The 14394-nt window shown below is 32.5% G+C and overlaps 2 protein-coding genes and 1 long non-coding RNA gene across 3 annotated transcripts; 2 read left to right on the forward strand and 1 right to left on the reverse strand.

Annotated features, from left to right (window-relative positions):
* The first annotated feature begins 322 nt into the window (after positions 1-322).
* On the forward strand, positions 323-1606 carry LOC125493776 (uncharacterized). The gene is made up of 4 exons (XM_057392159.1): positions 323-541; positions 657-1048; positions 1142-1300; positions 1414-1606. Exons 1-4 carry the CDS (start codon positions 323-325, stop codon positions 1604-1606), a joined length of 963 nt encoding a protein of 320 aa, XP_057248142.1.
* Positions 1607-2686: 1080 nt separating this feature from the next.
* Positions 2687-4686, forward strand: LOC104903241 (plasma membrane intrinsic protein PIP2;2). Its single transcript, NM_001303070.1, has 4 exons — positions 2687-3002; positions 3483-3778; positions 4302-4442; positions 4573-4686. Exons 1-4 carry the CDS (start codon positions 2687-2689, stop codon positions 4684-4686), a joined length of 867 nt encoding a protein of 288 aa, NP_001289999.1.
* Positions 4687-12670: 7984 nt separating this feature from the next.
* Positions 12671-14139, reverse strand: LOC125493460 (uncharacterized). Its single transcript, XR_008967575.1, has 2 exons — positions 13483-14139; positions 12671-12939 (listed from the first exon to the last, which is right to left on the reverse strand). It is a non-coding gene; the product is annotated as an uncharacterized LOC125493460 (long non-coding RNA).
* Between the last annotated feature and the right edge of the window lie 255 nt (positions 14140-14394).

A 14394-nucleotide genomic window follows, 5' to 3' on the forward strand; every position in this document is an offset into this window, starting at 1 on the left:
TGAAGGCTTTTCAATTTGCTGCAGACAATAATTTGAGTGGTTATATTCCTCCAAACTATAACAAGTTAAGAACCACCTTGCTCGAAAAAGAATTAGAACATCTAGATATGCTTTTGGAACCAATAAAAGCTACGTGGAGGGAGAAAGGGGTTACAATAGTGTCTGATGGTTGGAGTGATCCACAAAGAAGACCTTTGATTAATTTTATGGCTACTAGTGAGAGTGGTCCCATTTTCATTAAAAGTGTGAATTGTTTTGGTGAAGTCAAGGACAAGTACTTCATTGCAGATCTTATGGAAGAATTATTGAAGAAGTTGGTCCCATGAATGTTGTTCAGGTAATAACAGACAATGCTAGCAATTGCAAGGGTGCTGGTGAACTTATTGAAATCAAGTATCCATGGATCTACTGGACCCCATGTGTTGTCCATACATTAAACCTTGCTTTGAAAAATATTTGTGCTGCAAGAAATATAGAATCGAATATTGAAACATATGATGAATGTCATTGGATTACTCAAGTTCATGATGATGCAGTGCAGGTGAAAAACTTCATTATGAATCATTCTATGAGACTAGCAATGTTCAATCGATTTTCTTTTTGAAATTAATTGCAGTGGCTATACTCGTTTTGCTTCAGTGGTTGTTATGCTAAAGAGGTTTAAGCTTCTAAGGCGTTCTCTTGAGGCCATGGTGATAAGTGAAGAATGGGGGGTTACAAAGGATGATCAAGGCAAGGCAAGTTTTGTAAAAGAAAAAGTAATGAGTGATAGTTGGTGGGATAAAGTGGACTACATTCTTGCCTTCACTGGACCCATTTATGAGATGATAAGGGCTTGTGATACCGATAAGCCAAGTCTACATTTGGTATATGAGATGTGGGACTCTATGCTTGAAAAGGTGAAAATTGTGATTTATACTCATGAAGGATTGATAGATGATGATGATGATTACTCCGAGTTTTTTGAAGTAGTTCATCGCATTATTGTAGCTCGTTGGACAAAAAGCAACACTCCTCTTAATTGCTTAGCTCACTCATTAAATCCTAGGTAAATTCTTTCTTATATATTTAGATCAATTTACTCATTTTTTAATATTACATGAATAATGATTGTTTCTATATTTTTTTTATTCTTTTGAAGGTTTTATAGTGAGGCATGGCTTGAAGAAACTCCAAATAGAGTACCTCCGCATAGAGACACAGAAATATCTGAAGGAAGAGTAAGTTGTTTTAGAAGACTATTTCCTGACAATGCTGATTTTGCCCGAGCTATGGATGAATATACCATGTTCTCATACAAGTCTGGAGTATACAGGGGTGGAGAAAACTTATATACTAGGGTACCATGGATCCTATGTCATGGTGGGTTAACTTTGGTTCATCTACTAGTTTGCTTCAAGCTTTGGCCTTCAGATATCTTGGACAACCTACTTCATCTTCATGTTGTGAACGTAATTGGAGCATATATTCTTTTATTCACTCACTTAGGAGAAATAGGTTGAATCCAAAACGAGCTGAAAATTTGGTGAAGATTCACACTAATCTGCGTCTTCTATCAAGGAACACAAATGAATACACAGCTGGGAAGACAAAATTGTGGATGTAGGTGTGATCAATTTGATGTCATGGATGATGGGAACGATGAAAACGCCTTTCTAGAGTTTGCCGACCTTTCTCTTGATGAACCGGATCTTGAATCTGTATTTTTTCCTTAGTGGTTTTAGCTAATATAAGCTCACTTAATTATTTTATTTGGATTTATTATAAGTTGCATTGGTTAACTTTATTTTTGAACATGTTTGAATATTATATATTATAAATTAAACTTGTTTGTTATATTGAATTTTATTTTCATTGATATTATAAAGTATAAAATAAATTGTTAGAAAAAAAATTGCGTTTCCCTCACGTTTTCTCAGTTTTAAAATTTGCTTTTCCCCGTGTCCCCGTGTCCTATCCCGTGTCGCGTTTCTGTGCAAGCTAGAGCGTAGCATTACAATCTTAGATGAACAATTCAACAGTTGACCTTAGAACTTTTGTTAGGTGGTGAGCTAGAGTATGGTAATGACATAAAGATTTTGTGCTTCTTCTATCTAGTAGCTTCTCAAAGTTATCTAGTAGCTTCTTAAAGTTATTAGAGTCGTCTAGAATGAATTATTACACATGAAAATTACATACAAACCATATTAATTAGATTGTGCGAGAGCGAGCTGAATACGGGAAACTTTACACTGTGAATCTTGTTCCTCGTGTAAGAAAATAAACAGTTTTAGCTAGGAATATTCGCAAACAAGATTAGAATTAAATTCCATACCTGATGACTTAGAAATTGATACTTTTTTAAATAGGGCTAAAAGGATAATATTAGTGAAATGTTAGAAAGCAAGTAAAGAACGAGGGAGCCGTTGGAGGATTGGAATGGTGGGACCTATCCAAGCTAAGACAACCAAAATCAAATGTCGTTTGGACGGCTAATTATTAAGCCATCCCACAGCCCTAAAAATGATAAATAATAATTATACAACTCATTAATCACCATTATGTTCATAATATTACATAAAAATAACATACCCTAAACTCAGCATAAATACCCCTTCTAATCTCATCTCTATCCATCACAAATACACACTCTCTATCTTACCACTATCTCTTTCTCTCTTCTTTTAAAAAAAAACACAATAACAACATGACCAAGGATGTGGAAGCAGTTTCAGAGCAGCAACAGCCTGAATTTTCAACAAAAGACTACCATGACCCTCCACCAGCTCCACTAATTGATATGGAGGAGCTGAAAAAATGGTCATTTTACAGAGCTATCATAGCGGAGTTTGTTGCTACCCTACTCTTCCTTTATGTTACTGTACTCACTGTGATTGGCCACTTCAGAAGTGCTGACCTTGAGAACGGCGGCGAAAATTGTACTGGCGTTGGAATTCTCGGTATCGCTTGGGCCTTTGGTGGCATGATCTTTATCCTTGTCTACTGCACTGCCGGAATCTCCGGTAAGTAATAGCACAACTAAGCGTCTGTGCTTTATCTTATCTAAAGAAATTACAAATATGAAAACCAAGAAATTACATGCTCATTATACATCATACAACTAAAACCAAATGACTTTTAGGACAAAAAATTACAAGTCTCATTCGTTTTCGAACTAACCCTAGCATATATAGCAGCTTTTTATTGCTTTTTTCCCAGGTGAAAAGGCATAACGTTCCTTATTACTCCCTACGTCCTCTATTAATTTACCCGTATTTCTTTTAAGGACGTCCCTTATTAGTTTAGACCTTTCTTTTTTTGCTGGTTTTGGAATTGGACCACAAACTTTTCTTTCTATGACCCATAACATTATTTATCCTAAAACTCCGTGCAAAATAAAGAGGTAAACTAATAAAGGACGGAGGGAGTATATAAGAATCTTTAACAGATAAGTTATTGTAAGTTCATGTTACCTAATTATAATTGCTATATGTGGTATGTAGGAGGACACATCAATCCAGCAGTGACCATTGGGCTATTTTTGGCAAGAAAAGTGTCACTAATTAGGGCACTTGCCTACATGGTAGCTCAATGTCTTGGTGCCATATGTGGTGTTGGGTTCGTAAAAGCCTTCCAAAGTGCATACTATGATAGGTATGGTGGTGGTGCTAACCAGATGTCTCATGGTTACAACAAGGGTACTGGTCTTGGTGCTGAAATTATTGGTACCTTTGTTCTTGTATACACGGTCTTTGCCGCTACTGACCCCAAGAGGAGCGCTAGGGATTCCCATGTTCCTGTAAGTTTTATTATTTTACCTCATTTGGTAAATATAGGACCACTAAAACTTTTTTTTTTTTACTTTGGCTTTGTTTGACAGTGAGCTCGTTAGGTGGTTAGATCAGTTGTATATATCAGCCGTTGCTATCAATTGTTTGTACATATTGAGTTTTAGAATAGGTTGTAGCAATATTTCTTTTTTCATAAATAATAAAACCAACCTTAAAAAAAAATAGATTTTTCATTTTATATAAAAAAATAAGAAATATTTGTTGTTTGTTTAAATTGAAATGTTTTTTACTTAACTTCTATTTTAATTGTTTGACGGTACGAATTACGAAATAAAATAGGCTAAATAATAAGCCAATAAAAAAAATCGACATAAAAAGTCATTATAAAAAAAGGCATAATGTTGTACTAGCTAAGTAGTAGAAACTAACAAGTGATCAACTAACTAGTTTAAGTGGTAAAATGGTGGACATGATTGATGCACTCATTAATTTATAATAGAAAACTAACACAATATGTATTTTTGTGTAAAGGTATTGGCACCCCTACCCATTGGTTTCGCGGTATTCATGGTTCACTTGGCTACCATCCCAATCACTGGAACTGGCATCAACCCTGCTAGGAGTTTTGGAGCTGCCGTAATTTTCAATGAGGAGAAATCCTGGAATGAACACGTAAGTTGATATACCATATAAACCCTTAAGACTCCACATATCAAATCATGTACTTAATAGTTAATCCCGATGTTTTATCATTTTCCTATATTCTTATAGCTGAGTAATCTTTTTCTGTCTTATTTCACAGTGGATTTTCTGGGTAGGACCATTTGTTGGTGCAGCAATTGCAGCATTTTACCACCAATACATTCTTAGAGCTGGTGCAATCAAAGCTCTAGGATCCTTCAGGAGCTCTGCTTAATCAAATGAAGAATGAAATTTGTGCTTATTTATTATGGAGTTTGAAAAGATGGAGAGAGAAAGGACCATATAAAACTGTAGATAACAAAAATGGGGTCAACAGTGGACTATATTATCTTATCCAGGGTGTCTTTGGTTACTTTCTCTGTGTTTGTACTCTTACCACTTTTTTTTGTATGTTTTTTCTTCTTATTGGTGTAAGCTGTTTTTTATTCTCTTGTGTACTTGTGTGGGTGATTGCACATAATTATAGTACATTATCCTTGTTTTTTGGTTGGTATTTGTCCACTTCTCTTGGTTCAAGTATTCGTCATCCATAATGTGATTTTTTAATTACTAAGAATTTGATTAATCAATTAGTTTTCTCCGTCCACCAAATTGAAATGGTATCTGTTATTGTCACACTTAATATATTATTGGCAAGATGTTCTTTTCAGGTTTGAAAATTGTGTTCCTAGTTAAATTATGGAAGAATTAACATTGGAAAAAAAATTCTATAATAAGTAAGCTCGGTTATTCATATTGATCACATTCCTTAGGTTACATTTACTTATCACTTTCGGTTAAGTTATCAATTTCAGTTTATTTTCATCTAGTATAGCTAAACAGAGTTTTTTAAGAAAAATATATAAGCAGCGAAATTGCATTGGGGCTAAAAATGCTTTATATAATAGAGTTATTCAACAAAATAAATTTGATTAAGTTGACCAAAAGTAGTCCATTTGGAGGCAGCTTTGAGAGTTGTCAGATATTTAAAGAAGAATCAAGGCCAGGGCATTTTATTTCGTTCAGATAGTGATCTCCGTCAAGAAGATTGGTGTGATTCTGATTGGCGTAGATGTTCTATTACTAGATGTTCCCTGAGTGGCTGATTTTTTCTATTGGGATATTCTCCAATTTCTTGGAAGACTAAGAAGCAACCTACAATATCTCGTTCCTTTGAAGAAGCATAATATCGTTCTATGGCTGCTATCATTTGTAATTTAAAATGGCTCAAACAAATTGGGTGATTTTGGAGTTCAGCATCCTATAGGGATGATGTTATATTATGATAGTCAGTCGGCTTTGTATATAACCAAGAATCTTGTCTTTCATGAGCGCATTAAACATATTGTAACTGATTGTAACTTCAATCGTGATGCAGTGACTGAGGACTTGTTACTCCTTACGTTCGTACCAAATTTCAGTTGGCAGACATTTTTACTAAACCTCTTGGTAATACTCAGTTTGCGTTTTTGTTGTCCAAGTTGGGTGTTCAGAACTTGCACTCCCCAACTTGAGGGGGTGTTAGAACTCTATATGCTTTGGACATTATTCATGTAGGACTATTATTATTATTCCTAGTTTGTGTTGGAGTAGGACTTTGTACTTTAGGTTGTATAAATATAATTTTATGATCAATGAGAAAACAGGAGATAACTTGTCCATATCTTAACAAAATGTCATAGGTAGAGTTCCATGAACATTCTTTTATCGAATTGTTCAAGAATAAAACTAATCGAGCAATACAAATATTCAACTTATGTTCGTTGCCTTACATAATCTTTGTTTAGAAGAATACATTTTTTCGAGAAAGTAATTTTTGTATTTTTTATTGGTTTCTAAAGGATAAAATTAGTTTTTTTTTTCAAATTTTCCATAATTTTATAAATATTTCTTTTAGATATAAGGTATATGTATCCCATATTATCCACCAAATTGTGTACCTTTCTTTGCAAGACTAATTAGAGAGAAAAAGAAAAATTAAATGGATGATTTAGGATGGACTAAAGAGGAAAATACAAAATATATTATCTAATTCAAAATATTTTCTCTCAAACTAAATAAGTCGTACAAAATATGAAATAATTCTTGTCAATTGTTTATTTATCAATGAAAGCGTACAATAAATTGTCGGCCAAACTCTTAAAAATGTATGAGACGAATCTTAGCTTTTAAAAATATTTAGTTGGCAGTCGTCTTTATTTTATCTTTCATAATCAGACTAAATTTTGTATTACCTTCATTCTATAATAATTTTTTTTTTCTTTGCATTGTGTTATGTTCATAAATTAATTTTTGAACTTAATTTACTAATTAACCTGTATACATACAATTTTGAGATGAAGTCAACATGAGCGTATATATTTTCTATTACCCTCTGCATGCAATAGCTTTCCACTACTTTAGAGCCGCGACAGTCCATAACCCTAGAATAACATGCCCGCAATAAAGAAATTCTTGGAGGAACTTAGATAATGACAAGGTTAGCAACTACGTACAATGGTCTATCATATTCAATATAAAAGTTTCAAACGGAAGGAATAATGTGTTACAATGATACTACCCAGCCAAAGTTGGGTGGCAAATCTTATCGCCACAATAACACTCTCATTTTTTCCCTTTTTTTTTCTTATCGCCACAATGATCCTCCTTTATTGTTTCTTTCTAACCGCAAAGTTTCCTAAAATTTCTTGTTATATGCAATTATGCACCGTAGAAAAAAAAAACAAAATTATGCCTAACAATTTGAATTAGCTAGAAATCGTTGTCAAATCCAAATCTTCTAATATACTCCCTCCGTCACATAATATAAATTTCCTTTCCTTTTAAAGTGTTCGAAAATACAAATCTTGTTCTATTTTCAATCAATAATTATGTTTAAAATACCCTCGTGAAAGTAATTTAGTTCCCACAAAGTCCTTCTAATTTCAGTTTCAGATGCACCATTATTAATGATAAAATGAAATATTTTTTTCCATTGAACTTTTCTACACATTAAACCATGCAACATTAATGTTAAATCTTTATTAGTTATTAAAAAGAATAAAATGAAGTAGGTGTTTCCCAATAAAAATGGATCTTTTTATCACATAAAATATAATTCCACTTTACCTCAATTCCCTTGTAAAAACAAAATCAGAACTTATATTATTAAACGAGGGAGTACTATATTACATTCATAATATGTATCACTCAAAATCATTGGTGACTTTATGCATCCAAATTATTCCAACTCTTTACAAAAAACAAATAATAGTATCGACCAATAATATCAATCGGATAAATAACGATGGTACAAGATTATGTAAAGATGATTTTTTTTCCATCCCTACCCTAACCCACACTACTTTATTGCCTCCCACTTTTATACTTAGCAAAAAATATGTGGCTCCCAAGCATACTCATCTCTTCTATAAACTATTCTGCCCGAAGAATTGTAGTAGTTGAAGGAAAATGAGAGAACCTTAGGATAAAAGAGATTATAACGATGAGCTGGATGCTAACCATAGTGGGTTGTATACATTTTTTTTTTCTCTTTTCTTTTTGTTTTTCTTTTCGTTTTTCTTATTCCCTGGTTTGTGGTTGCCTTGTGAATATGACATGTGGCGTTAAATTTATAAAATTTCTACTCTTATTTCTTGTAATTTTGTAGCAACAACTAACACTCTGGAGGTTCCATAATCATGTTGATGTAACAGTTGTTTACACTAAGGATAATACATAACTTATGCTCTTTTTTATGTAATTTACGAATGTCAATCGCTCCATTATAAATATTTTATGATTACTGATTTAATCCAATCTTATCTTCTTGTTAATTTAAGTGTTTTTTTACGTTTAGTAGGTGAGACTTCAGCTGTGATGATGCACTTCATTTTCTAAAATAAAGGGAAGGTCGGCGTTGTTTTGTTAATTAAGACTTGAAGACATATCACCACACCAAGATGATGAACACAGCCTAGGCCTAGACAACGAGGGGTAAAGCCAAGAACAGGAAAAGAGACCTTGTATTTATGTAATGTTAACCAGCCATGTTCATATATGTGTATGTGTAATATATTTAATGAATTTAACTTGCCATGTTTACTTATGCTAACAAAAAATTTAAGCGTCATATATATCAGAATCTGCTTATATATATATTTCTAGCCTAAGTCATTTATGAAATATTATTAAAATATTACTTTTTACGAGAAACAACCTTTTATAATTTTTCTGACAATTTAATTAACACAACTTTTATTTTTTTCTAAGATACAACTTTATACTAGTTTCATGGGTTGACCCACCGGTTTTCGCGTTTTTACATACCACTTTTTGTACCGATGCCACATTTATGTGCATCGAGTTTTCCCTTTTCACAGTCTTTCACCTCCATTTTCTCCTCAGGAGAGTGTGAAAGCCACATGTAGATGTAAAGCGCGTGGGGATTTAAATGAGTCAAGACCGAAAACCTATTGGTCAGCTCCGTAAAATAATTTAAGGTTGTTTCTTCCAAAAAGATAAAATTTAAACGTGTGAATTTGTCAGTATAATTACAAAAGCTTGTTTCTTGCAAAAAAATGGTTACTCCATCATTCCTTATTAATGTTCCTAGCTTGACTTGCACATATGCTAATATACATCTCTGGGTATAAATATCTGTCATAACGTATTCTAAAAATTATAACAATTGATAGTATCAAAATACTAGTTAAGACAAATCAAACAAGACACTCACACGACCATGTTTTTTCTTATATATTGAGGAACATTTAGAAGATTCCAATAGTGTCAAGATTCCAATTTGTAACATTAATAAGGAATAGAGGTAGTATATACATAAGGTTTGTTTTGACCAATTTTGCAATGTTATTGCAATTGAATTGTTAAAAAAATTTGTTTGCTCCAGCCGCAAATTGAAGTTTTCAATCATAATATCTTGTTGATATGACAACTAGTATTGTAATTTCATGTATTAATTATTTAAAAAGACGGTGTAATATTAAGTTTAACATCAATATAATTTATTAGGGGCTCTAATTAATTAATTAAGCTAGGAAAAATTATCATTGTATCTATTAGTTACGGACTTGATCAGATTACTTAAATTAATATCATAACTATTAAACAAAAACCCATAACTATCAGGCTAGAATAATAATGTCAATTAACCAATATACAATAACCATTAACCCAAGACACTAACTTTTAACCCAAAACCATAAATAAATTCAAAAACAATAATAGTTAGATAACCCTAAAACCATAACCCTACACTTCTTTTTTATTACTCGTAAAATGTTTTACTTAACCACCTACTAAGCATCTTCATTCCAATTTTATGGAGAGAGTTTCGACTACTAACTTGGTGGAAACAAATTGTGGTATTCCATCCCACTTACTCAAGAATCACTCCACTTCTTGTCTCTTTTGCAAAATTTTCAATTTTTTTCTACTTATGTTTCTTCTCCCAAATCTTTTTTTTTTTGCTTGTCCTCCGAATTCCAACACTTTTGATTGTTTCTCAAGTATTAATTAATGAAAATCCTAATGTAACTTTTGTCCCTACAATGACATATACCGCGTGGATTTAATGGGTTCAACTGAACCCATACGGATCTGGGTAAAAAATTGGACATTTAAGGAAAATAAATAAAAGATATATTTTAACAGCCCGCACTTCCGAGCTGCTAGCTAATTATACTTAACATCCATAAAATTCAATTAACACTTAATAACCTCGAATTACATTAACTCGCAGCAGAAAACATAGCTATAAAACGATCCTGGACCTGTGGGTCAGGGCCCACAACACATCGTCCTCAAACCAATACCTGATTTTATAATATATTACTCAAATCCCAAAACAGTACAATACTTAAATATCAAATGAGAGCTTAATATTCAACAATTATATATTCTATATATCTTCATTTTTATCACCAATTCTTTATTTCTGATCCACTATGCTCCCAATACAAACCTGCAAATTACAGAAGAAAATACAAAACAAAAACAAAACTAAAATGAGCGAAAACTCAGTAACTTTACTTCAGCCCGTCAAAACGGTTTTGGTTCGTAAACATTTTTCATATCAGAAACAACTTAGTAATTGTTCGGAAATAATTCATCCTTTAAAAAAATATCGCTGGCATAGCTTAGTCACATTACATAAATCGCTGGCAAGTACAGGCTTATAACATAACTTAACTTAATATTCGACCTTATCTGGTCTTAACTCATATACGAATTGTTTTACTCCACCTGTACCTTGCCCACTATTCATCTCAGTTCATAAGCTAAGCCAGCTAAAACCATTTCGAAAACCTTTCCTCATTATCATACTCAAATCACATTTTTAGAATACTTTATAATTTCCGAACAATTCCAATAATATCACAAAGTCATATACATTTCACAAATCCATACATGAAGACGCATCTATAACCATGGCCATGACTATAAACGATATACGAAATTAAATATACGGGCATGTAAATACTTTTTGCTGAACATAAAGGTTACCTCAACGATGATCACTTCAAGATAAATTTAATAACAATAATACGAGACCTCCAAGAATCATAATTCATCCAAATCCAGCTTGAACTCCACAATAATCACCTCAAACCAAAAATAGCATAATTAATTAGGATTCTCAAACTAATCTCATTCAATTACCATCTTTCCAAAGAGATAACAAATAACTTAACATGCCCACAATGACAATAATTATTAACTATCCTCAAAGTATTCTGAAACTAGGAAGCAACACCATAACCAATTCCATTTCCTACATTATCTAAAATCAAGATTCCAATTCTTGAATCCTCAACTCTGCCAATTGATTTTACATGGCTTAGAATCATAATTCTACCCCTAATCGATCACACAACAATGTTCAATAAAATTCAGCTCACAACCTATATTAAACTAAAAACCTGATTTAAGTACTTCTACATATTATATTCTAACAAAAGATGAAAGAAGCCATAAATTGATTATTAAGTTTCATATCACATCTCAATATATATTACAATATGAAAGATTCAATCTTTTACTTAAACAAAAAAAATCTGATTTTTCCAACTCAATAACAAATTCAGTTATACTTATGAAAATCAAAACTATTATAATTATATAAATCAGATTACTATTGATGAATAAGAGTCAAAATACTCAAAATTATACCTTCCCAATTGAAATCAACTCTCTTTGAAACATGAAACAATCGAGAGGAAGAGACAACATCAACTTATTTCCGGCGACTGAAATGCACGGAGAATCATCGAAGCAGCACACTCAACCGGAATTCGTGGCATAACATCCACGAAGCAGAGGATACAACAAAAAAAAAACAGCAGCGATAATCAACAACATAATAGAGGAGAGAGAAAATCCGCAACAACAATAGCTGCAGCAGCAGCGCGACGACGGCGGCAACAATTCCGGCGGTCGTTCGTCGGTAGAGCTCGAGCAGGATGAGAGAGAGAAATAGAATTGGGGTTTTTGTGTTTTTGGGTAGAAGACACGGAAGAGAGAGAAATTGGGACTTTGAGCTTCTTTTATTTTTTTGGTTGAAATGAAACAAGATTTTGACAACAAAATAGTAAGGTGGCTTTTCCCTATTAAGCCACGTAAAAGAGGAAACAAAATTTTTTTTTTATCTTTAAAACACTTAATTTGTTTGACAAAATACCCCAAGTTATATAAAAGTATCATAATTAGTTTAAATCAATTAACTAGCTTTTAATTAAACCTGCTTAAAAATATGGGTTGTTACATTCTACCACCCTTAAAACAAATTTCGTCCTCGAAATTAGATAATGTAAAACTTTAGTTCTTTTCAAACAATAACATTTCTAAATACATTTTCACAGAAAATCAAACCAAAAGAATTCATAGCCGAATATATCTCAAAGATGAATTGCTTCCTAGCCCAATAATCACAACTCCAACTCCAAACTTTTACACGATCTCAATCAATATAATAAGGTCTTCCTCTTATAGCTACTCAATTCTAAAACCCAATAGACTTTCCACTTTTTGCAGATTTCACAACACTCAACCTTTAATTTCTCATTTTCAACAACCCAAATCAATTTTAACTAATCCTAATACCTTTCTTAATCTCATATGTCATGATATGAAGATCACGACAACTCCGAAACAACCATGCTCTGATACCACCTGTAACAGCCCGCACTTCCGAGCTGCTAGCTAATTATACTTAACATCCATAAAATTCAATTAACACTTAATAACCTCGAATTACATTAACTCGCAGCGGAAAACATAGCTATAAAACGATCCTGGACCTGTGGGTCAGGGCCCACAACACATCGTCCTCAAACCAATACCTGATTTATAATACATTACTCAAATCCCAAAACAGTACAATACTTAAATATCAAATGAGAGCTTAATATTCAACAATTATATATCTATATCTAACTTCATTTTTATCACCAATTCTTTATTTCTGATCCACTATGCTCCCAATACAAACCTGCAAATTACAGAAGAAAATACAAAACAAAAAACAAAACTAAAATGAGCGAAAACTCAGTAACTTTACTTCAGCCCGTCAAAACGGTTTTGGTTCGTAAACATTTTTCATATCAGAAACAACTTAGTAATTGTTCGGAAATAATTCATCCTTTAAAAAAATATCGCTGGCATAGCTTAGTCACATTACATAAATCGCTGGCAAGTACAGGCTTATAACATAACTTAACTTAATATTCGACCTTATCTGGTCTTAACTCATATACGAATTGTTTTACTCCACCTGTACCTTGCCCACTATTCATCTCAGTTCATAAGCTAAGCCAGCTAAAACCATTTCGAAAACCTTTCCTCATTATCATACTCAAATCACATTTTTAGAATACTTTATAGTTTCCGAACAATTCCAATAATATCACAAAGTCATATACATTTCACAAATCCATACATGAAGACGCATCTATAACCATGGCCATGACTATAAACGATATACGAAATTAAATATACGGGCATGTAAATACTTTTTGCTGAACATAAAGGTTACCTCAACGATGATCACTTCAAGATAAATTTAATAACAATAATACGAGACCTCCAAGAATCATAATTCATCCAAATCCAGCTTGAACTCCACAATAATCACCTCAAACCAAAAATAGCATAATTAATTAGGATTCTCAAACTAATCTCATTCAATTACCATCTTTCCAAAGAGATAACAAATAACTTAACATGCCCACAATGACAATAATTATTAACTATCCTCAAAGTATTCTGAAACTAGGAAGCAACACCATAACCAATTCCATTTCCTACATTATCTAAAATCAAGATTCCAATTCTTGAATCCTCAACTCTGCCAATTGATTTTACATGGCTTAGAATCATAATTCTACCCCTAATCGATCACACAACAATGTTCAATAAAATTCAGCTCACAACCTATATTAAACTAAAAACCTGATTTAAGTACTTCTACATATTATATTCTAACAAAAGATGAAAGAAGCCATAAATTGATTATTAAGTTTCATATCACATCTCAATATATATTACAATATGAAAGATTCAATCTTTTACTTAAACAAAAAAATCTGATTTTTCCAACTCAATAACAAATTCAGTTATACTTATGAAAATCAAAACTATTATAATTATATAAATCAGATTACTATTGATGAATAAGAGTCAAAATACTCAAAATTATACCTTCCCAATTGAAATCAACTCTCTTTGAAACATGAAACAATCGAGAGGAAGAGACAACATCAACTTATTTCCGGCGACTGAAATGCACGGAGAATCATCGAAGCAGATGCGACATCAACCGGAATTCGTGGCATAACATCCACGAAGCAGAGGATACAACAAAAAAAAAAAACAGCAGCGATAATCAACAACATAATAGAGGAGAGAGAAAATCCGCAACAACAGTAGCGGCAGCAGCAGCGCGACG

The sequence above is a fragment of the Beta vulgaris genome, chromosome 9 (assembly GCF_026745355.1).
Source record: "Beta vulgaris subsp. vulgaris cultivar EL10 chromosome 9, EL10.2, whole genome shotgun sequence".
NCBI classification, from domain to species: domain Eukaryota; kingdom Viridiplantae; phylum Streptophyta; class Magnoliopsida; order Caryophyllales; family Amaranthaceae; genus Beta; species Beta vulgaris.